Raw genomic sequence first — 23,893 nt, 5'->3', positions numbered from 1 at the left:
GCCTGTGGGGAGACCACGGTAGAGCAGGCATTTCCCTGCAGCCCACAGAGTGGACCATGCCAGAGCAGATATCCACACTGTAGCCCATGGAGGACTCCACACTGTAGCACGTGGATATTTCCTGAAGGAACTGTGGCCTGTGGAAAGCCCATGCTAGAGCAGGTTTATCCTAAGGACTGCAGCCCTTGGGGAGGACCCACGCTAGAGCAGGGGAAAAGTATGATGAGGAAGGAGCGGCAGAGAGGAGCTGTTATGGACTGACCATAACGCCCCATCCCCATCTCCCTGTGCTGCTCAGGGCAGAGGGGAAGTAAGAGAGCTGGGAATGAAGGCGTGAAGTTGAGCCCAGGAAAAAGGAGCGGGGGAAAGGTGTTATTTCAATTTTGTCTTTGTTTCTCACCATCCAAATCTATTTTAATTGGCAATAAATTAAATTAATTTTCCCTAAGCTGAGTCTGTTTTGCCACGATAGTAACTGTAAGTAATCTCCCTGTCCTTATTTCAACCCATGAGCTTTATCATCTTATTTTCTCCCCCATCCTGTTCAAGAAGGGGGAGTGAAAGAGGGGCTGGGTGGGCAACCAAAGTCATCCCACCACAATGTATGTGTCCTCCAGCTTTCATTTGTGAAAACAACATGTCAAGGCAATTTTGAGACTCCACTCTGGAAGGCTGGTTTTAGATGTGTTTTCAACCTGCACTTTATCTGTGATGCAGCATCAGCGCATAGAGAGTTCTTCATGCAGTCACAGACAAAATCTTCAGTGTTTTCCGTGTTTCATAGCAGACGAGTGGTTGTTTTGAGCATGTCGTTGCTGAGTAACTGGTGGCTAGGAGAGGGAGAGTAAGACCTGAACATCTGGGTGGAAATGACAAGAAAAAAAAAAAAAAAAAAACAAACACCCCACAGCCATGATCAAGGGCTAAAATGTCAAGAATTCTCCAGCTCCACAGTTGGGGCCAGACCTTCAGAAAAGTTCAGCTCCAAACCAAGTAGTGAGACCTGAAAGAGCCCCCAAAACCCAGCAGCTGCTAGTGGGACCAGTAGGGCTATTCGTAAGTGCAGAGATCTGCTTGTGCCAAACTTAGAGGAGCTGGACCCATTTTCAGCTCTGATGTGGCAAACTTTACAAGGCAAGCGGAGTGAGGGGAAAAAAAAGAAAAGAGTATCCACAGCAACAACATGCGATTGTAGACTTAAAATGTGTAAAGCTTCATGGCTCAAGTGCAACACATTTTGGAAAAATAATGAATATTCTCACTTCCTGTGGGACTTAAGTAGGGCATTAACTTGCAGGAAGAGCAAGCACTGTTTTGGAGCTTTATGGCTAGGACATATATCTAAATTAATTGTGGCTCAGAGTGAATTTATGCTAAGTTTATTTAAAATAAGATAGATGGGTAAGTGGCAGCCAGGGTCTGGTTGAAAAGTGACATTATTTGTGGAGAGTCTATTGTATTGCAGCAAAAGAGAATTCCATCTTCTATTAATAGTGGCCAGTGGGAATTCATGCTGAGACTTTTACTTCACTGACATATCCATTTCATTAAAAGTTTCTTCATCCAGATCCTTTCTTCAGTTTTCATAGTAACTCTTGAGAGTGTGTGTGAGCGAGCAAAAGGATTCTCTGGAAAGGATCCAGCTACTACTGATTTTGAAGTAGGGATTCTCAAGTACTTCAGATGAGATCTACAATTTTTCATTATAATAAATATAGCATGGCTTTACACAACCTTGGGAGCTGCTCTTGGGAGGGAGAAGCGGGGCCCAGGGTTGCCATTGGAGGGCTCTGCCCAGGTGCTTGGGTCAGACTGTGAAGATACACTTGGTGAACAAAGACCCAGCTTGAGGTGCATCCCCATTCATCTTCAAGGCGGGTAATAATGTGGCATGTGGCAAATCCTCTTCATTCTACCCAACGCAGCCACTTGGCTCCCTCTCCAGTTAGTCTAAGGGCAAGCAGCTGACACTCTATCCAAGGCAGGTGGCCTCTCCTATGGAAATGAGCCAATTAAAGGAGACTATAGAGGGGCACAATTGGCCAGCTTCTTAAGCTGTGGCTCAGCTATAGAATTGAAGACAGAGAGGTGATGAACAGGAGAATTTTCAGCTGCATAATTTTTGACCCAGTACATTAGTAGCATGGGTTAAAACAGAGGAGGGGATTTTGGCACGTGAATCTTTTTCCTTTCTTTGAGTCACAAGTGCCACGAAACAAATTGAGAAATGTGAAGTAACAGAGCAGTGTTTTTTTTCTGTACACCCTTTTAACACTACTAATGAAGGGCTTTCCACATTATGGCCTGTGTCTATTTCAGCACTGATTTTGTATCTACTTACAGGAGTAGAAAGATTAAGTGCTAATTAGAGCACTGAGGATTAATAACTGCTACTTCTGCAATGCACATTTTTCTTAATCTTGTCTTCAATTCCAGTGGAGATTGGTCCATGGTACAAAGCCAGAGTTTGCCAAAGGTTACTAAACACACAACAGAAGGTGCTGGGTATTAGTTTTCTTGTATATACTGAATAGGCATCATCCATTAGGCTAACGAAAGAATTACAGGGATGGTAGGAAAAAGCATGCTTTGTTTCTGAAGAAAACAAAAAGCTGTGTCTTCATTGTTCTGTTTGAAGCACTGTTAACCCAACTTTCCCCCTTTTTACATTTTCATATCTATAACTTCTGATTTGAGCATTGTAATATGTACAACACATTGTTAATTCAAAGTATATTCAAATACTACTGAAATGATACATATGGTAAAGTAAGAACTAGGAACATGTGAAAATGGCAAATAGAGAAAAATTGGCCACTGTCTTTTCACTGACTGTTGACTGGGGAAATCATGGTGCTGTTCATTAGTGGGATAGTTTCCTTCTGTTCTCATGTTAAAGCTCAGTTGTAACGTACTGATAGTCATATATTTGCAAATAAGTTTAGAACTATTTGGTTGCTTGAGGGGAACGCATAACAAATCAGCTCAATACAGCAGTTGTTCCTGTGTAAACCATGGCCAGGATCTTTTCCAGAGACGAAAGACGTAGAAGAAGGTTTTCATTTCCAGCCAACAAAGGATTCAATTTGCATACAGGTGTTACAGGGTTTCTCTCTGAATTCATGGATCACTGCTAGTTTCAGATGTCAGGACACAAAGATAGGTCAAAGGCACTGTGAGATGACTTGCAGCTACTTAAAGGAGCTTGAGGTTGTGCTGGTTTTGGCTAGGATAGAGTTAATTTTCTTCCTAGTAGCTAGTATGGGGCTATGTTTTGGATTTGTGCTGGAAACAGTGTTGATAACACAGGCATGTTTTAGTTACTGCTGAGCAGGGCTTACACAGAGTCAAGGCCTTTTCTGTTCTCACCCCACCCCACCAGCGAGTAGGCTGGGGGTGCACAAGAAGTTGGGAGGGGACACAGCTGGGACAGCTGACCCCAACTGACCAAAGGGACATTCCATACCATATGACGTCATGCTCAGCATATAAAGCTGGGGGAAGAAGAAGTGGGGGGACACGTTCGGAGTGATGGCGTTTGTCTTCCCAAGTAACCGTTATGCGTGATGGAGCCCTGCTTTCCTGGAGATGGCTGAACACCTGCCTGCCGATGGGAAGGAGTGAATGAATTCCTTGTTTTGCTTTGCTTGCGTGCGCGGCTTTTGCTTTACCTGTTAAACTGTCTTTATCTCAACCCATGAGTTCTCTCACTTTTACTCTTCTGATTCTCTCCCCCATCCCACTGGGGGTGAGTGAGCGAGCGGTTGTGTGGTGCTTAGTTGCCAGCTGGGGTGAGACCACGACAGAGGTCAAGGCTGCTAACATCAGAGCTCTTGTTTTCCACCAAGTGATGCCAGATGTACCAGGTTCTCATTCAATTACTTATTCCCACTGCAACTAAAGGAGCAGGTTGGGTTCTGCACAAGGGAGCTGACCACAGTATTTTTTGTTTTATTCTAGGATAGAGTAGCCTCCCATCTCTTGGGTGGAGGATTGGATCCACTTGCTTAAAAGCATAGAGCAAGGATCCATTAGGATCAAGCAGGATCTGCAAGGAGGGGAGGTAAAACATGGTCATTCTCCATGCTGTCTGCAGAGGCTTTGAAGCAGTATTCCTTCCATGCACAGAATGACAGCTGCACAGTCCTCTCCGAGGCAGCCACGGCCTCAAAACTGGTTCGTTTCACTGAGAAAGGCAGTTAACCTTTCTGTTTTGTTTCCCATCTTCTGGAGCCTGAATGGCTTAGAGAAGGTGTAGGCCCAGCCATGACAAGTCTGTTGTTCTCTTTCTAGCCTTGTAGAGAATTATTAGATGTGTTCCCTGGGCTTGTATTTGATGCAGAGGTACCTTGCGCAAGAGAAACCAGGGTCTGCAGAAGGCCTGAGCTACTTTGGATCAGCAAACGCCCATGCATGTGGGCCTGGTTTTCAGAAGACCTTCTCAGGATTTTGTTAAGATTGTGGAGGAGCTGCAATGAGTCAAATTACTCTGTCCCCGTGTAATGAAATGATCAGCGATGAAGTCTAAGATCCATAAAGAGTTTTTCTCCCTCAGACCTCCTGCTGTGTGTGAAAGACAGGGAATGGGAGCAAATACTGCAGCAATGATCACTGATAAATATACCGGTAGACTGTGGATGTAACAGGCCACCATTTAGAAACGGAGTGGAACTGTTTTACAGAAATCCTATTTTAGCCCACGTGTGCTACATATTTCAGGAGATTAGACATTTGATGTCTCCTCCCGCCCTCAAACACCAAACTGTGCATGACCACAGACTACAGCCTCTTCATTCTTCCTCCCAGAAGAAACCCTTGTCAGTGCCAAATACATTATTCCGCACAACAAAACCCACAGAAACACATTTTCCAAAGTCAAGCCTGTATCCTAATTCTGTACTACATAAAATTATCATGAGCCAGCTGGTGAGGAAAGCCTTTAGCAGTATACACCTAATGTCTGTAGCTTGCTAGGAGTGGAACACAGACCCACCACACCTGGCACCTGCCTGATGTGGCTGTCCTGGAGAATATGTATTTTAACAAACTGTACTTTACTAATTGTACTTCAAGAAGGGATTGGCAAGAACAAGGGATTGCAGCTGATTTCACTAGTGTGCTATTCCCCTGGATTTTTGTCATAATACCTATAACTGGATTTTTAAGGCTTTTAGTTTACATTTCTAGATAATATCTTTTTCTTTTTTTCCAACTTTTTATATAATAGCTTGGTCTCTTCTCACGCTTCTTTCATCAGCACTTACATTCATACAGCTTTTCAGTCATACAACTCAAGCATCTTCTATTAAGTATAATTCTTGCCTCAGGCAAAAGATCAGGCGAGTGTTTTTCTGCAGGTCACACCAGCATCCCTCCCTCACGTCCAGTATCCTTCAGGCACGACGCGTCCATTCATCGCTTCACCACCAGAGGGAGCTACCTGAATGCCTTTGAAAGATTTTTATGCTCACTTTAAATTAAAAAAAAAAAAAATTCCGCCTTTGAAATCTTGCTATTTAGAAAAGGGGATGCAGTTGTGACAGGCATAAAGGGGAATTATTGAAAGACTGTTATACAGTGCAATGCCTCAAATCTTTGCTCCGCTTCGTTCTAGTCTCATCCAATCTTGTACAGTCTGGTACAACAGTACAAAATAAGCTTTGTTGATTTAATCAAACAAAGCGGTCTTGAATTAGGGTGTTTATGCCAGCTATTGAGATCCACAGTATGACTCTGATGGACTGAGGTTTGAGAAGAAAAGGCAAACTAGATTTTTATAGCTAACTAAAAACACTCAGTGATACATGATACTGCCTAGGATAGACCATAATATTTCTTACAAAATTAGTGGCCATTAGTACTAATACTAAGGCTCTGCCTCTTTAAAAACAGAACTTCTGCTTTAACACTGATTCATCTTTAGGTTGTCTCCTCTTTTTAGTTGCGATTTCTATCCCAGTTCTGCTCTGCTTTCCAACACCACCTTTTGTTTACAACAGAGGATCTCTGCTTTCCCCCCGATTATGTACAATGCCTTTCCATCACACACATTTTCATGTATCCTGACACATATGTTGCGTGCATGGTGATGCACAAATGTGCATCTGCATTTCCCATTAAATGAGGGGTTCAAAGCTATTTTTGGGTCCAGACTTGTCTTGTCCTCTTCAGACTGGAGCCGAGCTCTAAGATTCTCTGGAAGGGAAAAGCCAAAGTAAGCTCTCGAACTTAACCCCCAGCTTCTGATCCATGAGCTCTAGACAGATTGGGCATTGGAAAGCTCAACTATGATCTTACTTAGTTCTGGGACTGGCTTTTCTTAAGTACAGCACGCATTCACAAAGCTAGAGCTGAGCTACACTCAGACACGGGAAGGCACAGCAGGCCTGGTGCAGAATTTGCTGCGCTAGAGGTCTGATGCACACTATCTTACAGGATAGACAGAGCCAGAACTCCACACCGATTAAACCTGGAAATCTCAGCCCCTAACAATCAAAGTAAAAATAATTTTATCTATGGATTTTATCATGGAACTTCCAAAGGCCTGATTTGTTTTCACAGTATTGGGGCTTGTCAGTCCTAGTCACAGGTAACTCCTCATCTGATTACCAAAATTCAAAGCAGGACACAGCCCTCACACAGTGTCAGTGTATGACACTTCTAGTCATACGCAGTTTACTCAATAATGAGAAACCTACATTAATATGCCTAGATGAAGTGCTCTGCTATCAAGCTAGTCAGTGAAGAACTAGTCAATGAAGTCAATGGCGCCTAGAGAGAGTTTTGGTTCACCCTGCAGTAGTCACTTACATTCGGTATCACATACAGATACCTAAACTCACATGTCTTGGTCTCATGAGCCTTAGACTGTGAGCAGAATTCCCCTCTCCTCCCTCAGTGCTTTAAAAAGGATAACTTTCAGGAACATTAGTTCAGAGAATTACAGCGTCAGAGAGATGCAAAACCCAACCCAGCCTCTGGAGTTTCACCTCCGTTTTGCCACTTCATTCCAGTCTACTTCCAAATGCAGTAGAGAGCTTATTTTTCCTCTTTCCCTAATAGCCAAAATATCCTCATTATTTGATTACGGCAGACAAACAGATGGAGCATGGGCCTGAATTGTGTTCTTTGCCAGAACTGGGCAAACAGTTGTGATGTAGGATGAGGTTATCCTCCTCAAGAGGTGAGTATGGTAGCACATTTGTTTTCCCCACATGAAAAACAATCTGTTGAAGATGATAAACAGGTGAAGTACATAGGACCTCCATTGTTCTAGAATGTCAGATTTTCTTCCCCTGTATACGGGATCTACTTTTTCAGAAATGCATTTCAGACTAACCTATTTGCAGTGACAGTCTGGCAAGGTAGAAAAGTGAGAACATCTCATTTTATTGATGAAGAAGTTTCTACGTCACAAAAGAGGAATAACAACATTCCTGACACTGGCCAGCAAAGCCATAGAGCTCACAGACCTTCACCTTCTTGCTGCCTCCCTGGTTTTGAGGGGAGCCAGATCAGAGGAGTATCTCCCTTCTCAGTGCAGGTACAGTGTGATGTTTTCCTCACTGAGATTTTACTTCCTGGCCCATTAGAGAGCAGGAGAACAGTAAGCTGGAGCTGAGGCGGGCAGCTAGCAGAGCTTGAATGTGCAGGCTGTTTTCCTATCTGAAAAGGTAGCTTGCAGGCAGACATACAGACCTGCTTCCACTGCTGTATGGCAGTGCGGGATTCATCCTGGGCAGAGGTCGGGCCATGGCTTTTCTGTTGCTGCCTTCTCCTAGGTGTGCCTTCAGCAAAGGGCAGTTCTGCAAGTGCTTTGGAGGGTCCAACCATCGAAGGCTACGTGGGGCTGCCATTCTGGGGCAATGTGAGACTCTCTGTACAGTGAAGGAATGTGTCCCAGAGACTTCTCAGAAAACATCTGGCATAGTCTAGGTCTTAATCAACTCCAGAATGGAAAAAGCAGCACAAGTGAAATGGCTCTCAATGCCTACGAATACCTAAATTCAAGTCCAATTATAGAATGTGGAGGGGAAAAGTAAAGAGCACTTTTTTTCTCAGGCTCCAGAGCCAAGATCTGGGTGTTTTTGAAGTCATCCTACAAGGAAGAAAAGAAAAGGCTGAAGCTTACTGTGACCTAAATAAAACAAAAGAATTAGGTACTTGTGATCAAAGGGTTGAATGATGCATATACACATCTCCCTAAATAATAGAGTGGGTGGGGGAAATGACATGTCATTTTTCCTCTGAAATAAAGCAAATTACCTCGTCTGAAAAGAGGAGTTAATCTGTTTTTATACACTGAAGAATAATGCCACATTATTTCTTCTAAAATTAGCAGCTGACAAGCTGAGACTTCAGTGCTCATAGCATCTGGCTTTCTGGCACCACACTGTACTTACCACAATGAAGCTTTCCTTTATCAGTTTTACAAGGTTTGGTGGGGAATAGCCATTACCACAAAGGCCTACACCCACTGAGCTCCAGAACAGCAGTAGGTCTAAGGTACCTCAGAGTTTCTTTCTTTCTTTCTAGAGAAGCAACGTGCAGAAAACCTGATTCTGACATTTCAAAAAAGCTGCAGAACTTTGAACGGACTCAAAGTCCTCTTTCGGTGGCTTAATAGCACAGGAAAGATCTTTCCATCCAGCTGTACCCTTCATTAGTTGTCTTCCAAACCAGAAGCAAGCGTGTGACAATCTCATCCTAAAATTCCACATTTTGACATTTCCAGTGTCCAAGGCAGGCAGCGAAAGAGTGAATTCTGAAAGCTGAAGTCAGATTCATCTAAGTAAATAAGGGGTTTCTTTTTTTCTTTTCTCAAACTCTAAGGCTTCAGGTACTGAATAACTGAGCACATAACCATAGTAATGGCTGAACAATTTATCTTGAAACGATAATGGCTATATTTTATCACATGAATGCATAGGAACAGTGTAGAGACTTCTCCTCCAAACTGCGCTCCCGAGGAATTCCCCTCTGTTTGCTGTTCGTGTTTAGAGTGACAGTATGAAGGGCGCAGCATACATAAAGAGGCTTGGGAGATTGAAAATCTGAGAAGTCATTTCCATCAGACCTGGGAGACCAAAATCACAGAGCTTATTTACCCCCTAGAGAGTTTCCAATGAAATACCATTTCAATGGAATAACCAAACTTTCCTGACTCTCCTTTACTGATGCAGGGCCACATTCACGTCCAAGTTATGTGCAGAGAATTCTCTAGCAGCAGATTGGAAAGGAAATACAAGTTAAACTTTCTCTCCCCCGCACATCTGAGGGAAGTGATCGGGTGATATTTTCTCTGTGTTTAAATACTAAAATTTCACTTTTGTTGATGTTTTTTCCTTGACTCATGACACAAGAGAATATGAAAGATAATAAATCCAGTTACCAAAACCACTTATCACCATTTGACCTTTCCCATCACAGGTTTGGCCTAGGCAGTTTAAAGTCCATCACTTTTTATGTTTGCATTTATCTTCTTTCATACAAGTGAGGAACAAGAGCTTCCTCTGTTGGGAGAACCAAGAAAAGCCACGTTGCCCTCTGTCCTTGCTGTCCTGACTGCCAGGCTCCACAGCAGCACACTGTTGGTTTGGGTTTTTTTACCTTGAAAGGGTAGGAGGTTGTCCTCTTGTCTACCCAAGAAATACTTGGGTAATACTTGAAGAGCTCCTTGGAGAAAAGCAAGAAGAACTTACTGGAAGAAGGTACTTCCTCAAGAGAGGTTGGCCTGTTCAGAAAGGCATGTCAGCTAATGAGTGCTGGAGTTGAAGGCCTGAGAGAGGTAAACACATCAAAGCAATGTCTTCAACCCCCCTGTATCCATAGGCTCTTGCACTGGATAAACGCCCTGTGTCAGGGAGGAAAGGCATCCTCTCCCTCTTATCTAACAATGACTCCATCATAATGCCCCAGGGTTGAGCCCCTACTGGTCTCAAGCCAGGAAGGCAAGGCCCCATCTTCTCGATGCTTCAGCAGCCCTCAGAGAGACGAGCAGAGATGAGCTGGATTGAACTAGGAAGGCTTCTGAGGCAGCCTCTCCCTCTGAGAAGGCAAAGCTGTCAGGACATGCTGCTCAAGAAGCAGCATCCAAGCTACAGGGTCGTCTATGCTTGAAGACACGCTTTCAGACAACAGATGACTAGGGTAGACTTGTGGTCTGGGAAAGTATAATCTGAGTATCTAGCTCAGCAGTTTTCATTTCTGGTTTCTTAAAGGCAGACCTGGTAACCCAGTTGCAGAAAAAAAGCTGATGATGTTTATCACTATCTTCCCTGACAGTAACTTATATTTAGACAGATTTACTTGCACACCTTTTGCAACCTACTTGAATCTTCTTCTGTACGGAGCTTGGTGAAGTTCTATACTATCTGCTGCAGAAAAGCACCCAATTGTTGAACTTTTCTTGCTCCTTCCTTGTTAACAGCAGAAATTAGAGTCAAGACTGTCTTCAGTTTTTCTTCTTCTACCTGCTTTGTAATAGTGTGTAAATTACATCAGGCTAATGTATAGTTTTACACTCAGTTTAAATGGTTTCAACTGAGCTGCAATCAGTGATCTGCAGTACAACACTGGCGAGTGCGTAGTCTAAGGAACAGATAGATCAGCACTCCCCTACTAACTACTCCATGTATTTACTTACCAACAGGAAAGCCAAACAGCTAACAGTTCCATGAGTACAGATAATATATCTGTCAGCAGAGAGAAAGCAGGACTGTCCACATCAAAGTATGTAAGCCTCCTTTTTCAGCACATGGAGCTAAACTGTAACTTCTCCTAAGATTCACCTACTGGAGGGGGACACAATTACACTGACCAAATATCTGAGGGCAACTTTCCATCACGGCCTTTTTACAAAGCACGGAATGAATAACTTCCTTGAGAAAGCAAGAAAAATGGAATAAAGCACTATTTTAATTATATTCATAATGATTTATTTGAAAATATGTTCTCATTATACTGTTATCTAAGCACAACCCATTGTAAGGCAGAAGCAGTCTGGTTCCAGCTGAATTTAAAGTCATTATTATAATTATTCTCACCAGAACAGCCATTCATCACATAAACAATACCTGGCTTGCAGAAAATATGTGCTATGTAGCTGTATTATGATTTACTATTATTTTTCTTACATTCTTTAACTCTTACTTACTTTCTATGACAATGTTTTTGGGAAAAAAAAAAAAACTTACCTTCAGATTGATGTGTGGCAAGAGGTGTCTGTGTCTCCTTGGAGTACGATACCACCTCCCGAGGTAAGAAATCAACCTGGGTAATCTTTGACACCCCTAGTTTGTGCAGTCTGCGTCTAAGATGGAATACATGACATCAAAAGGTTAGTCATGTTAAATGTAAATCAGCAGCAAGAACAAGAGTGTTTACTTTTACGAACAGGATAAAAAAAATACTTCAGTGTTTGCTAAGTTGAAACACAATACACTACGCATGAGAAGTACTTAATTGCAGTGAAGAAAATTAACCTGGGAACCATTTGCCATAATAAAGTACAGTTACTCAACCTCTAGATCATGCTGCTGAGAGGGACTGTAAATGGGAGAGAGAAATGACCTGGCTGTGCCCCTTGTAACATGCAGCAAAATTCTCTTTCATACCATCATTATTACAATGTTCTGCCTGCTCAAAAGAGTTAATCCTCAGCCTGAGATACACAAAAGTGGAAAGGGCACAGTGGGTGTAAACCAGGCTGGATTAGGATTGTCAGATGATCACCTGAGACCAATAATAGACCCTTTAATTGACAAGGTGGGTAATTTCCATAAAGAAGGAGATTCTCCCTTCCACAGGAGTCATTAGTAGTGGAACTGATGTAGGTTTATGATTAGTAGAGCCCTAATGCAAGGGTTGTAAGGGGAGCTCCAAGACACAGCTGGAACAGGGTAAATATAGCCTTCTTTTTCTACTACTTCCCTAACTTTAAATAAACGATATGAAATAAATCAGTAAAGCCAACTAACTGTAAGGGGAAAAAGAAGAGAGACAGCTGAACGTGATCATGAAGACTTTTAGTCATACACAGTTCACTCAACAGTGGGGGGGGAAAAAATCCATTTATTTCCTGAATATTATTTGACTGTCTGTAGGGAGGGAAAAATAAACAAATGTTTACTTGCAAATGTTTTAGTGCAAAAAATGCCAACTTTCAGCAAAGCAAAGAATATGCATATCATAAACAACAAATGTTTACTTGCAAATGTTTTAGTGGAAAAAATGCCAAATTTCAGCAAAGAAAAGAATATGCATATCATAAATCAACTAAATAAGTCCAGTTGCCTAGATCAACAAGTGCAAGCACACTTATATGTTTATGGGAAATAAATTCATGGACATGATGTTTCTGAACTGCTATGTCATTAGACAGAGCAATTTGGAAAAGCAGAAAATTCATACACATTAGCCACATCCTCTCTGTTTTCCAGATTGTCAGAAGAACAGAGGTCAAAGGTTTTTTAATCTAATTCATTTACAGTGATTTAGGTATTCAATTAAGACTGATCTGAATGGAAATGAGAGTCTCAAAAGGAAATTGTCATCATTGGATGACACCTACTGAACTCTTCAGCTGGTTAATGCTACATCAGCTATATATTTTTCTAATCTATCTTACTGGCTGAGTTGTTATTAAGCTGAACGCAATTAGATTCAGCAGGTAATAAGTATGAATCAGCTGTATCATGTAACAAACCACTGGAGCAGAAATAGTTGTTACAGCTCTGAGTCTTTCTTCTTTTCAAAGAGGAAAAATTAACAAGTCTCCCTCCATACAACCATCTGTGACTGCCAATATGAACAAAAGCTACGATTGTCTGAAAATCCTACGTGGGGGCAGAAAAACTTCTACAGCTTGTGATATACTTCAGCTAACAAAAGTTTTAGTAGCATTACATTTTTGTAGCTGCTTTAACTGAGGGTTTGTGTGAATTCAAGCTTTAATAAATACCCTACCCCCCCCAGCAAAATCTCATGTGCTTTTCCCTCCTTCAGCACCAGATGTGAAACCTCTGTTGCCAACTTGGTCAGTTAGACTTTCCTATGTAACCAGTCCTCTGCTGCCCCAGGCTACTGGTTCCATTTACTGAGATTGTTAAGCCTTCTGCGTTGAAAATGCTTCTTGACTGTGGTCTTGGTTAAGTATAATCTCTAATTAATTATGTGTCTAATCTGGGCCTAATTAGAATCTCACCTAATTCTAACAACAGTTTCACATGAGGTCACTCCACATCTCCTCAACTGCCTGAGGATGGGGAACACTGGTCCTAATGGAGAGCTGGATTTAACCGCTAGTTGGGTTAGCCTCTTTGTAGACTGCTAACCAAGAAGTGAGCTACATCCCAGAGCACTGTGTTGACAGAATGTGTGGAATTTTTCACCTAAAACATTTCTAGTTTGGGAATTGCTGATGCCTGTACAAATGTCTAGTGTTGCCCATATCCTGGTAATTACTGGTGAAGACAGAGAGGTCTCTCCATCTGAAGGAATGTGGCCTCTTAGTTCTTTTTTGCCCCTGTTCAGCTATCTGTAATGGTTCTTGCATAACTAGAAGTTGGCCTAGCCCTTGGTCCCAAGCACTTAGGGACAACTGGAGCATCCTTTCAGTATCTGGACTCTACCAAATATGGACTGTAAAGTTCTAGCCTCCAGTTCTTTTTAGGGCAGCACTAAACTGTCTATTGCTTTCCCATCCCCATTTTTCATCTGAGGTGCTCATAATTCTTATCATTTACAGTTTGCTGACTATTCATCTTAGAGAGCGCATAAGCTTTGAAGGATTCCTTTCAAAACTGCCTATGGGATGTCAGTAGGAGGACAGTAACTAAAGTCCATGCATTAAAATTGATTCCTGTCTGTAGGAGCCAGAAGAAAGATCTATCTGCTAGAAGTGTTTAACTACACACATTTGCATGCTGACTGCAGGATTTCTTTTGCGTTGGTATTTTTTAAATCTAGTCTCATGACACCAGAGGAAAGTCTGGTTCCCCCTCTAACTCTGCCTCGGTTTTGAAGACAGTTTTCTTTCAAAAGGGGCAGGATTTTTCTGTTACGGAGTATACCTGTAGATGTACTCTTTGAGATAGAGTTAATTTTTTTATACCAGCTACTAGGAAGAAAATTAACTCTATCCCAGCCGAAACCAGGACAACTAGTAAAAGCATAAGACACTTGCCTGGAGGCTCAGACAGGCAAGGCCATAAGTTCATAGGTAGAACAATGTCTTCAACATAGAGATTTGGTTTTCCTATGACTCAAGTTCTGAAGAACTTGAGGGACAGCTACTTACCCTTTTTAGAGAAACAGTTTATCCTAAGTATCTCTGCAGGTAGGCATTTCTAAATTATTTAAATTAACTAATTTTTTCAGATGCTTTGGGTAGAGAAGTTCCATCCCAAACTAGAAAATACTAATTTTAGCTCTAGTACAATTTAAAAAAAGCTTGACTGGCCTGAACTCAACTAAGATGGCAATTACTCTTGGACTATGATCATATTTAAATGCACAATTATAAGCACATATACAGCTCCTAAAGAAAAAGGGGAAATTGCTACTGCATGTGGAAACAGCATAACTATGGCAAAGGCAGGAAGGAGGGGAAAAAGTACCTTGCAAATGATTCAGAATGAAAAGTCTGAATCAACAGGTACAAACAAGACCAATGTAACTGTACATGCACATTAAAGTGCCACAATAATAACTTTTCATCTGTAATGAAATAGTTATTTGTATTGTGCTTCAGGCAACAGAAACAGCAGCTTATCTTTTCACGAGCTTCTTTAAATAGTTGTTTTTTTCCACAAAGATGGCTTTGCTGAAGCTTCTTATTGATGAAACTAAAAAAAGGGAACTTAAATTATGGTCTTTTTTGAGTCAACAAAGCAAATGAAAATCACGTAAAACCAGCTCAACTGGGAAGCATTTTCAACACAATTCTTGCAAAGAATGATAAACAAATAACAAAAAGAGCTGACATATACCCAAGTTCAGAGTCAGACTGGAGCTGCAGCACTGAGGGGTCTGTGTCCCATTGCAAGGTCCTAGGGCAGTAATCAGCCGTGCAGCACAAAGGGTGGGGGGGAAGAAGAACACACAGAATTAACTGAAAGGATGAACAAAAACCCATCTCATTAGTTACATGCTCTATGTAGTACATTCAACCTCCAAGTGCAAGGGACAGCCACAGTATGTCAAACAAGGTTTGTATGTTAAACTGTGACGAGGCAGGCAACTTATTAAAATTACATATTATTGGTAAACAAAGGGAAGAAGCTGGGTTTCCTTTCAGGTATTGGTTAATGAAACTTTTTTTTTCTTTTTCTGAAAGATTTCTAACTCTTTAACTATGGTTGATGCATTCACAATAATCTGTAAAATCTGCAGGCACAATTTATTGTAATCACGTTTTTATGATAAGGTGGACTGAGCACTAGCCATGAACTCCACTGAAGAATCTAGCCCTTCGCACACTCCTGAGACTGACAGTAAGCCATCCTGTAAAACAGTGCTCTGGGCACGAACATCACATAGTGCGTACGCCAACAAATGGCACACTGACACCAGCTCTGGCGTATCCTGGGGGCATCTGGGACAAATAAACAAGTTGTTCTTCTTTTCCTCTAGATAAAATTTCTGGGAAAGAGGGGAAGGATACATCTGGGGAAATCAGATCTATGACAGTCTCCTAATGGACTGCTGTCATATGGGACTGTCACCAAATGTACGAATGCTCCAGGCTATGGCCTGAAGTGAAGACATTGTTCCTTGCATTGCAGTGCAACTTGCCATGCTACCATCTCTAAAAGACTTTGCAAACACTCACAGAGCTTTTCTGCAGTCCTGTGAAATACTTATAATACCCCAATTTAGAAATACAAAAATTGACATATTGAGGCCAACATTTTCAAAAGTGCCCACTCATTCCCTGGCTCTTGATTTTACTTTATTTTTCCTCCCTCAGGAAGCCACATCTCATATGCAAGAAAACTGCCAGAAACCATGACAGAATCAGGAATACGTGTTTGGCTCCTGAGCAGCTTTTCCTGTAGTATGAACACTAGATTATGCATTGCTCTCCCTAGCAGAGGCTAAAGCAAAGCAAAGCACTCCTTCACTAAAGCAAGCAAGTCATGCAGACACACTGGATAATGATAGTCCTGAAAATTAAAAACTCCCCTCATTTCTCCTGAATACAAATTTTGAGGATACAGAGAACATAATATTACCAGGTTCAGCCAAAACCAGCTATATAACCAGCCACGCTCAATTTACACAAGCCTTTCTGCAACAATAGTAACCTCTGCCAATGAGTCACTCACATAAACTAACAAGTTATTGAATTAGGTTAGAAATAGATCTCTTAAAGCCATATAATTATGCTACCTCCTGCACTTAGTAAACTCACCCATTCTATTACCAATGTTAACTCACTCTCTGGAGAGACGGACAAGGGCATGTGCTGCACTCTGTCGTGTCAGAGTGAAAGAGAATCAACCTCAACACCCTGTATGTACAAAAAGAATGAAGAATTGTAATGCGAAGGTGCTTTCCCATGCAACATAAGGGCATTTATTCCCCTCAACTCCTTATGATCCATAGTGATGTGTATTGGCATGAAAGACTTTACAGTGATAGAGAAAGACTTCTCCAAAATGAAACTGTATTACAAAAGGGTCAGAGACAAAACAATACAGTAATAAAGAACAGATTTTTTCCTTGTAACTTGACTGTAGCTCAAATACAGTGGAAAGGAAAGTGGACATAAGGATCTGAATGCCTGATGCAAGGCAAAGGCATCAGTGACTAATGCATTACAGATACTCCATTAAAAATGCTATCTGTGTGAAAATGACTCCTGTAATGTCACCAAGGTCAATAGCATATATTAGGACATGCCATGTAAATGCCAGTTTCTAATCTTACAGCTGCCTAGGGGCTACTTAAACATGCATATCCAGGTTTTCCAAACACTTAAAAGAAAACATACATAACTCATTTCAGTTCCCCTCCCCCCCATCCACTTTCAAACCTACAAAATTCCCCAAGGGATAAAGACTATTCTATCAGAAAGAACTCCATTATCATCTGATTAAAACAAGAGCTTGCAACAGGTCTCTAAAGAGATATAGCTTCTACACTCCACCTCTAAGAATCCAGACCAAGTTACAAGAGAGGGCACATTTACCTCGTACTCAGCTGAATGCCTAAACAAAATAAATTTAGAGATCTCACACACTCAGAACAGCACTCAAATCCCCAAAATATGAGAATAGCAACACCTATGGTTCAGGCCATCATTTGTTACATGCAGACCACACATGTAGCGGAGATGTTCTTCCCTTAAGTACTTCATTATCTGGATTCTGAACATAGCGACTTCACCGTTCTTGACATTGACATGTACTTTTAATAGCAATTCTCCTTGACTCCTGATTACACCTGTTTTCAACAGTTTTAGTGCATCTGCAAAACATTTCCTATATTTGTGCTCCAAATGGTAATTGTTCGCTCTGCATCACTGTGTTACCACTTGCAAAGGCTTGAAAAATAGATAAGGAAGCAATCATCTGCTGTGTTGTCCTCTCAAACTTGGCTGAGCAATGTTATCGCAGAAAATGAGGCTGCAGGTAGCAGATCTTCAGGTTTCAAGTCTCTTGCTCTAGGAGACACAGAACGCGAGTGGCTACACTCACATAGCAGAGGCTGGAGAGCACAGGGAGTGACTAGATGTTTCAAGGAACAACATTCATTTGTCCTTTGCCTCTTCCTGGCACCTGATGAATGTCTGCAGATCAAAATGAAAGTGAGTGAACAGTGAAGATGTAATCTGGACCTGCAATTTAGCCATGTTCCATGGCAATAACATTGAAAAATAAATAAATAAATTCTTTGAGGATTAGCAACCCAAAGATGGTGTTGGATAGCCTGTGCTGTCATCCAGACTAGGAAATTAAAGCTAATCTGTTTGTGATGAGCAGACATAGCGTATGACATTCCTTGATCGTTTGGATGAGCATCACCATTATGCTTGTTCTCCTGTGGACAGTTCTCAGTGGGGATTGTGAAATGTCACTGGAGCTCAGTGAAAAAGGAGTGCCAATCTTTTTCAAATCTACTGCATGAGTTCTCTCTCCATAAAGAAAAGGATTAGGTGCTGTTCCTCTTTTTTCTTTCTTCTTCATAAAAGAAAACTGAAATTAGCTTTGGGACTTCCAGTCACCCAAAGACAGGGGCAGAAGGAGTAACATTACAGACCCCAAAGCCAAGTGCATGGCCCAGGAGAACCGCTTGACTGGTAGGTCAGCACTCAGGCAGAGGGGCTCCCATGCTGGACCCCTTCAGAAAGCACAAGTTGGTGAATGTCCCCCTAAATGGATTCAGTGGATTTTGGCACAGATCTATGTAGAAGAGATACAAAACATTTTACCTTAACATTTTTATGGGGAAAAGAGATGAGCATTAGACCAAGCAGGGAAGAGTAGTGCTCCCTTGCACTTTCCAGTCCTTCCACAAACCTCCTGCAGACCATCTGAGCTGAGCCTCCTTCTGCAAGTGCACATGTCATGGGAAGGTCCCTGGAAACTCACCAAGCATGAGCAGCAGTCAGGACTAAGCCAGATCAGCCCGTTCCCACCACCCAGACAGCACAGACACCATTTTAATCAGAACTACCCAACATTGTTTCACAGCTGGTTGCTATATAAGTCTCCCACATAGTGAGAAACAATAGCCCTGCTATCAATCTTCCTTTTACATGTTCGGTGCACAACGGCTGCCCTTGGCTGATTGTAGGATAAAAAGCTGTAACTATTATCAAATAACAGAATGGTCTAAAGCAGCACGAAGGGAATGAGGGCTTTTAGATCTTGCACTAAGTAGAGAAGGTACAAGTGTTATTACCTCTCTTTAAACTGATCTGCTTTCACTCTCTTCCTTTAGATAGGCATATTTCAATATTCTCTATTTGCTCTGTATTATGATCTCAACAATCTATTTTTTTCTTGAATTTAGGACAGTATCAATGCTGGTGCTGTTTCAGCTCTTAGTACTGAAAAAGTACCAGCTGATTTTGATACAATGCATCTTCTTTCTCCCTACAGTCGGCAGGGGAATAAGCTGCGGAAAGAAACCAACGGGAGGAAGAGACCCAGATGTCATACATTTATTAAAGGATTGGATGGTAAAGCAATTTGTTACATTTTCCTATCCTGAATACATGTCCAAAGCATTAGGGAGATATTCAGAGCACAGTTTTACGACAACAGAGACTATTGCAAAATTTAAGGCGGGAGGTGAAAGGAATTTGAAGAGAAGCATTCCCTTTTCAGTATTATTATTACCATGGAAAATCAGGCACTCTGCCATCTGTGGAACCTTACTTCCAGAAGATTTTATTCTGATTGCATAATGTCAATTATGTAGATTAAAAATGTGGAAAAGACTAAAATAAATAAACTAAAAATAAAATATTTGAACTCTTTTAGAAAGTTCCCAACCTCCGAATGCATTAATTAAGCATGGAGTCTGTCATCTAAAACCATCTGGAATCCATGAGAACTTCTCAGCTGATTTAAACAACTTTGGGTCTGGCCTCAGTGATAGTATATGAAACACGTAGGGCATCAGTGCCAATACACATACTTATTAAATCACCATCATAAAATGATATTTAATATCCAGAAGCACGGTCAGATTGCAGTACAACTTGGCTCTGGTAGGTGCCCCAATCCAACACTTTTCATTCAACCAGTGTGCAACGTGATGGCAGCTTAGTTCTGACTCTGCTTCCCTGAAGCGAAAATCAAATCCTCCCTCATCTGTTGCTGATGCCGCAGAACATGTGTTCTGCATGACTTCTCTTCTCCCCCCACTCTCCCTTCCCAGGTCAAGAGAAACCAGGCCTGAAAATCCATGCTTTTGAAAAAGGCTACTCACAGAAATAACAGCAAACCCTACTTTCCCAAGGGGCCTCTCGCAGGGTAGAATTCTCTTTGCCGCATTGCAAATCACACCTTCAAGAACTACTAGAGGAAAGCAAACACCATATTGTGGCATCTCCCGTCACCAAGAGCTGTTGTGCTTTTCAGACCAGGAGAAAACTGCACTGACAGTGTACCGAGTCCCGAGGTATCTGCTGAACTGAGATACCCATATGTGTCCCTAAGGAAGCACCATTAGACCTGACAGGTTCCAAACCCAGCATCTTCCCTTGCAGCAACAGCAACATCCTAAAATGACCCTTTGTGTGGGAAATAGCTATGCCCTCCTAACCCTAAAATACAAAAGAGTGGGCCATGACTCCACAGATTAACCTGCGCTGAGGTTTTCAGAGGTCAAAGGCCAATCCCATTAAGCAGAGCATAGGTTGTTACTAAACTCAGATACAAGAATTGAAGGAGAAACTCGCCCACAACATATGAAATGGAGACATCCACAGCATGTGAAGTCTCATAGCACCTTTGCTTACCAGAGTAAAGCTTCTAAAATGATATGAATATTAGGAAGAAGTGACTTGGGAGGGTGAGTAAAGAAGATGGAGCCAGACTGTTCTTGGTGGTGCCCAGTGACAGGGCAAGAGGCAATGGACACAAACTGCGAAAAGGAAATTCCACTTAAACAGAAGAAAAAAATTCTTTACTGTGAGAGTGGTCAAACACTGGAACAGGTCAGCCAGGGAGCTTGTGGAGTCTCCATCCTTTCAGAGACTCAAAACCCAACTGGGCACAGACTGAGCAACCTGCTCTAGGTTACCCTGCTCTGAGCAGGGGGGGGGTCAACTAGATGATCTCCAGAGGTGCCTTCCCACCTCAGCCACTCGGTTGTGTGATTCTGTGCTCTCCCTTTCACCTCCCTGCTAGCATCCAACGAAGAGCCAAGGGGCTATCTGCATTGACAGGACAGCTATTTGACAGCTGAAAGCCTGCAAGGTTCAGTCTGTTTCTTGCTTTCTTTTATTCTAACTTCAAATGCAACTAGCAAAAGAAGTGAATTAGGAAAAAAAGAGCAAACCAAAAAGCCCAAAATTGCAAAGAATAACAGGATTCTTGTTTTTTACTTCGATGCAAAGAGGAGCCTCATGCTTAAAACGCAGGCCTGGATTACAATTTCCAAAAGATTCGGAATTGCTTACATTAAGAACTGTGCACCTGCACATGGATGATAAAGTGAAAAACAGGTTCCACCCAACTCATATATTCTTAAAAATACTGGATGCAACAACTGCGAGATATGAGAACTATTTTAGAATCATCAGTAGAATACAACACTTAAGATGCATTTGAATGCTTTTTTTCAATACGATAACAAATATTGTCACCAAATTACAATCCAGTATTATCTGCAATTTCAATATGTAATCTATCATGTATCTAGACTTCTTTTTTTTGAAGGTCTGAATATTGCCAGAATGAATTTAAGGCTGCATAATTACTTAACTATAAAATTTTAAAGAGTTCTACCTACTTTGTTGCGTCAGTTTCTCCAAAGCTCCTACTTTACTGTTGATTAATTAGAAAATCTGAACTAAGAAACTGTTGGTGAGAAATTACTGCAGATGTTTAAAAATATATATGTGTATAGATAAGCTGTTTGTTTTTATTCCTTTCATTCTAGATTTTTATAATCTTAATTTTCTCCACTATAATTTCCACTTCCTGGTATTTTTTGTACATTTAAAGTGTGTCTCCAAAACAAAATTCATCAAGAAAAAGAAGATTCAGAGCTACTACTCAGAGATGGAAAAGTACCACTTGCCTCAATTGATGCTTTGCATTTAAGCCACTATTCTGCTGCCATCTGTGCTCTGTTTTGCAGATCTGTTCCACTTTGAAAGGATTGGCAAAAAGAAAATACCTTCCTTGTGCTACTTGTTTTCTGAAGCACATTATAAGCAAGATGGTTATCAGCAGTTAGGGACGATTTGTGCCTCTCAACAAGACGCTCGCTTATGCTTGTAGAGTAGTACGCTCTGACACCACCACAGGTTATTGTGTTCAGAGCTGGGCTGCTAATCATAAAATAAAATGCCGTAATATATTCAGCGAGCAAGGAGTTTGGCACCACTGTTGGAGCACAGCCAGATCCTTGCGTTTGCATTTACACTTCCAAGCAGGCTGACACCTCTGACTTCCAGTCTTCTCCAATAAAAAGAGCAACTATGACCTCCCTGAGCACAAAGCACTATCTTTCAGCTGCCTGGCAACCGTACCAGCCCCTCTCAGAAGGGCATGAGTTTAAAATACTCTTTTTTTTTTTAAGGTATATTTATAAAAAATCATGGACAAATAATATTTAAAATACATGTACATTTCAAAATTATTTTTAAATCAAGGCTATGCTGTTGAACGTATTTAATAATTTTTGAAATCCACTTGACATTTAAATCAGAATGAACAATTCTGGCATGCCTTTAATTGTAAGGACATATCACAGGACCAACACCTTGTTGATTCCCATTTCACAGAATTCCAGTAATTAAATCAGCAGCTAAATTCATCCAATCTGCTGAACTTATTTGCTATATTTAAAGTTTGTCCTTTGATTCAGGTCTACATTACAGCCTATAGTCTCCTGGCAATGTAACGAACCTTGTCATTCTCACAACTTATATGCTATAGCTACAGAAATCTTAGTCTGCAAATTTATGCTGGTTTGCCAGGAGGGTGACTGTAAGCAGCAGGCTGGATCTGCGAGGACAGAAGGTCAAATAGTTAGAAGCTTCTGCTGAGCCTATGAAGTGACACAGATTTACTGTAAGTGCTGGATAGCATGAACGGTCATTTTGAAAGTGCAGTAATAAAGAACACGTTCAGGAGGGGGAAGGCACAAGTTGTTTTGTTCTTGTAGCAAACCCTGAAAATTATTTTTTAAAACAATATTTTCATCTTGGTTTTTATACCAAGAGTAAGTCTATGCGACAAAATAGAACCGAAATGATCACAAACATAAAGAAAGAACTTGGCGGGAGAAGTTTTACACGTATCGGATCCAGCAGATGCTTTAAAGGAATCACAGTACTCACGTTAGGACACTTTGATCCAGAGTCCATGGATATGCATACAAGGAAAGTTTTCTCATAAACTTCAAGGGGCTTTGGATACAATGACATGAAAGACAGTTACATTTATTAGTCAAATCTAGGAAAGACAATCCATAGCCTTTCAGAAGAGTCAAAGAGGTAACACGAAGGCTGGAACCTACAATTTTTAGGTCTGGTATTATTCAGCTGAAGAAGGTGGTGAAAAATTTCAGTAAATTTTCATTTCTGCTTCAGCGCTAAAATCCAGTAGTTACTAGCTGGAAGAAGAGTTGCTGTTTCCCTTCCTTTATACAATTTATTTTGTGCTAGAAACAGCAAAATCATTCCAGAAGGGGATGAGATTTTTGCTACAACTAGGTTGAAACAAGAGCTCACTGTATGACAGTTATCAAAAATTTTTCACATCAACAGTCAAAACATCAAAAGTTTTCACGACCCAATTATTTGACCTTTAATAGACCAGCTCAGAAACTATATTCTGATTTTGAATTATTAAAGTACTAAATTTTAGTAAAACTAAAATTTCTGAATCAAAATCAGTTTTAAATGGAAAACCAAAATGTTCTGCTTATGAAAAATTTAATATGGGATGCTTACACTGTTTCAAAACTCCTTGAAAAAAGAAAAAAAATTATCTGGAGATTTACCAGTATCTTTCCAGCGGCAGCAATTCCCATTTTACAGATTTGAAGAAAATTCCTAAAAAATGAGTTACTGAAATAGCTACTCAGAGCCTCTTTTTATTTTTCCCGATTAAACACAAAATTGTGAATGGGGATTTTCTGAGGGGCTTTTTAATAGGCTAGTGAAGGAGAAAACATCTACATGCACAAACTGTACCACTTT

General features: G+C 41.1%; 1 protein-coding gene across 4 annotated transcripts in view; it reads right to left on the bottom strand.

The window, feature by feature from the left end:
• DYNC1I1 (dynein cytoplasmic 1 intermediate chain 1) overlaps window positions 1–23,893 on the bottom strand; it is a 180,396-nt gene that overhangs the window by 141,550 nt on the left and 14,953 nt on the right. For 2 of the 4 annotated variants that reach the window (XM_009286345.2, XM_009286344.1), the window contains exons 4-5: window positions 14,991–15,050; window positions 11,196–11,311 (exon numbers count right to left, since the gene is read on the bottom strand). In XM_009286345.2, the coding sequence (XP_009284620.1) occupies window positions 11,196–11,311; window positions 14,991–15,050 (176 nt within the window). The remainder of the gene's footprint in view (window positions 1–11,195; window positions 11,312–14,990; window positions 15,051–23,893) is intronic. The other 2 variants (XM_009286346.1, XM_009286347.1) reach the window with 1 other exon arrangement.

The sequence above is a fragment of the Aptenodytes forsteri genome, unplaced genomic scaffold (genome assembly GCF_000699145.1).
Source record: "Aptenodytes forsteri isolate BGI_AS27 unplaced genomic scaffold, ASM69914v1 Scaffold55, whole genome shotgun sequence".
In the NCBI taxonomy this organism is placed as follows: Eukaryota; Metazoa; Chordata; class Aves; order Sphenisciformes; family Spheniscidae; genus Aptenodytes; species Aptenodytes forsteri.
This window is presented reverse-complemented; position numbering and strand designations above follow the sequence as displayed.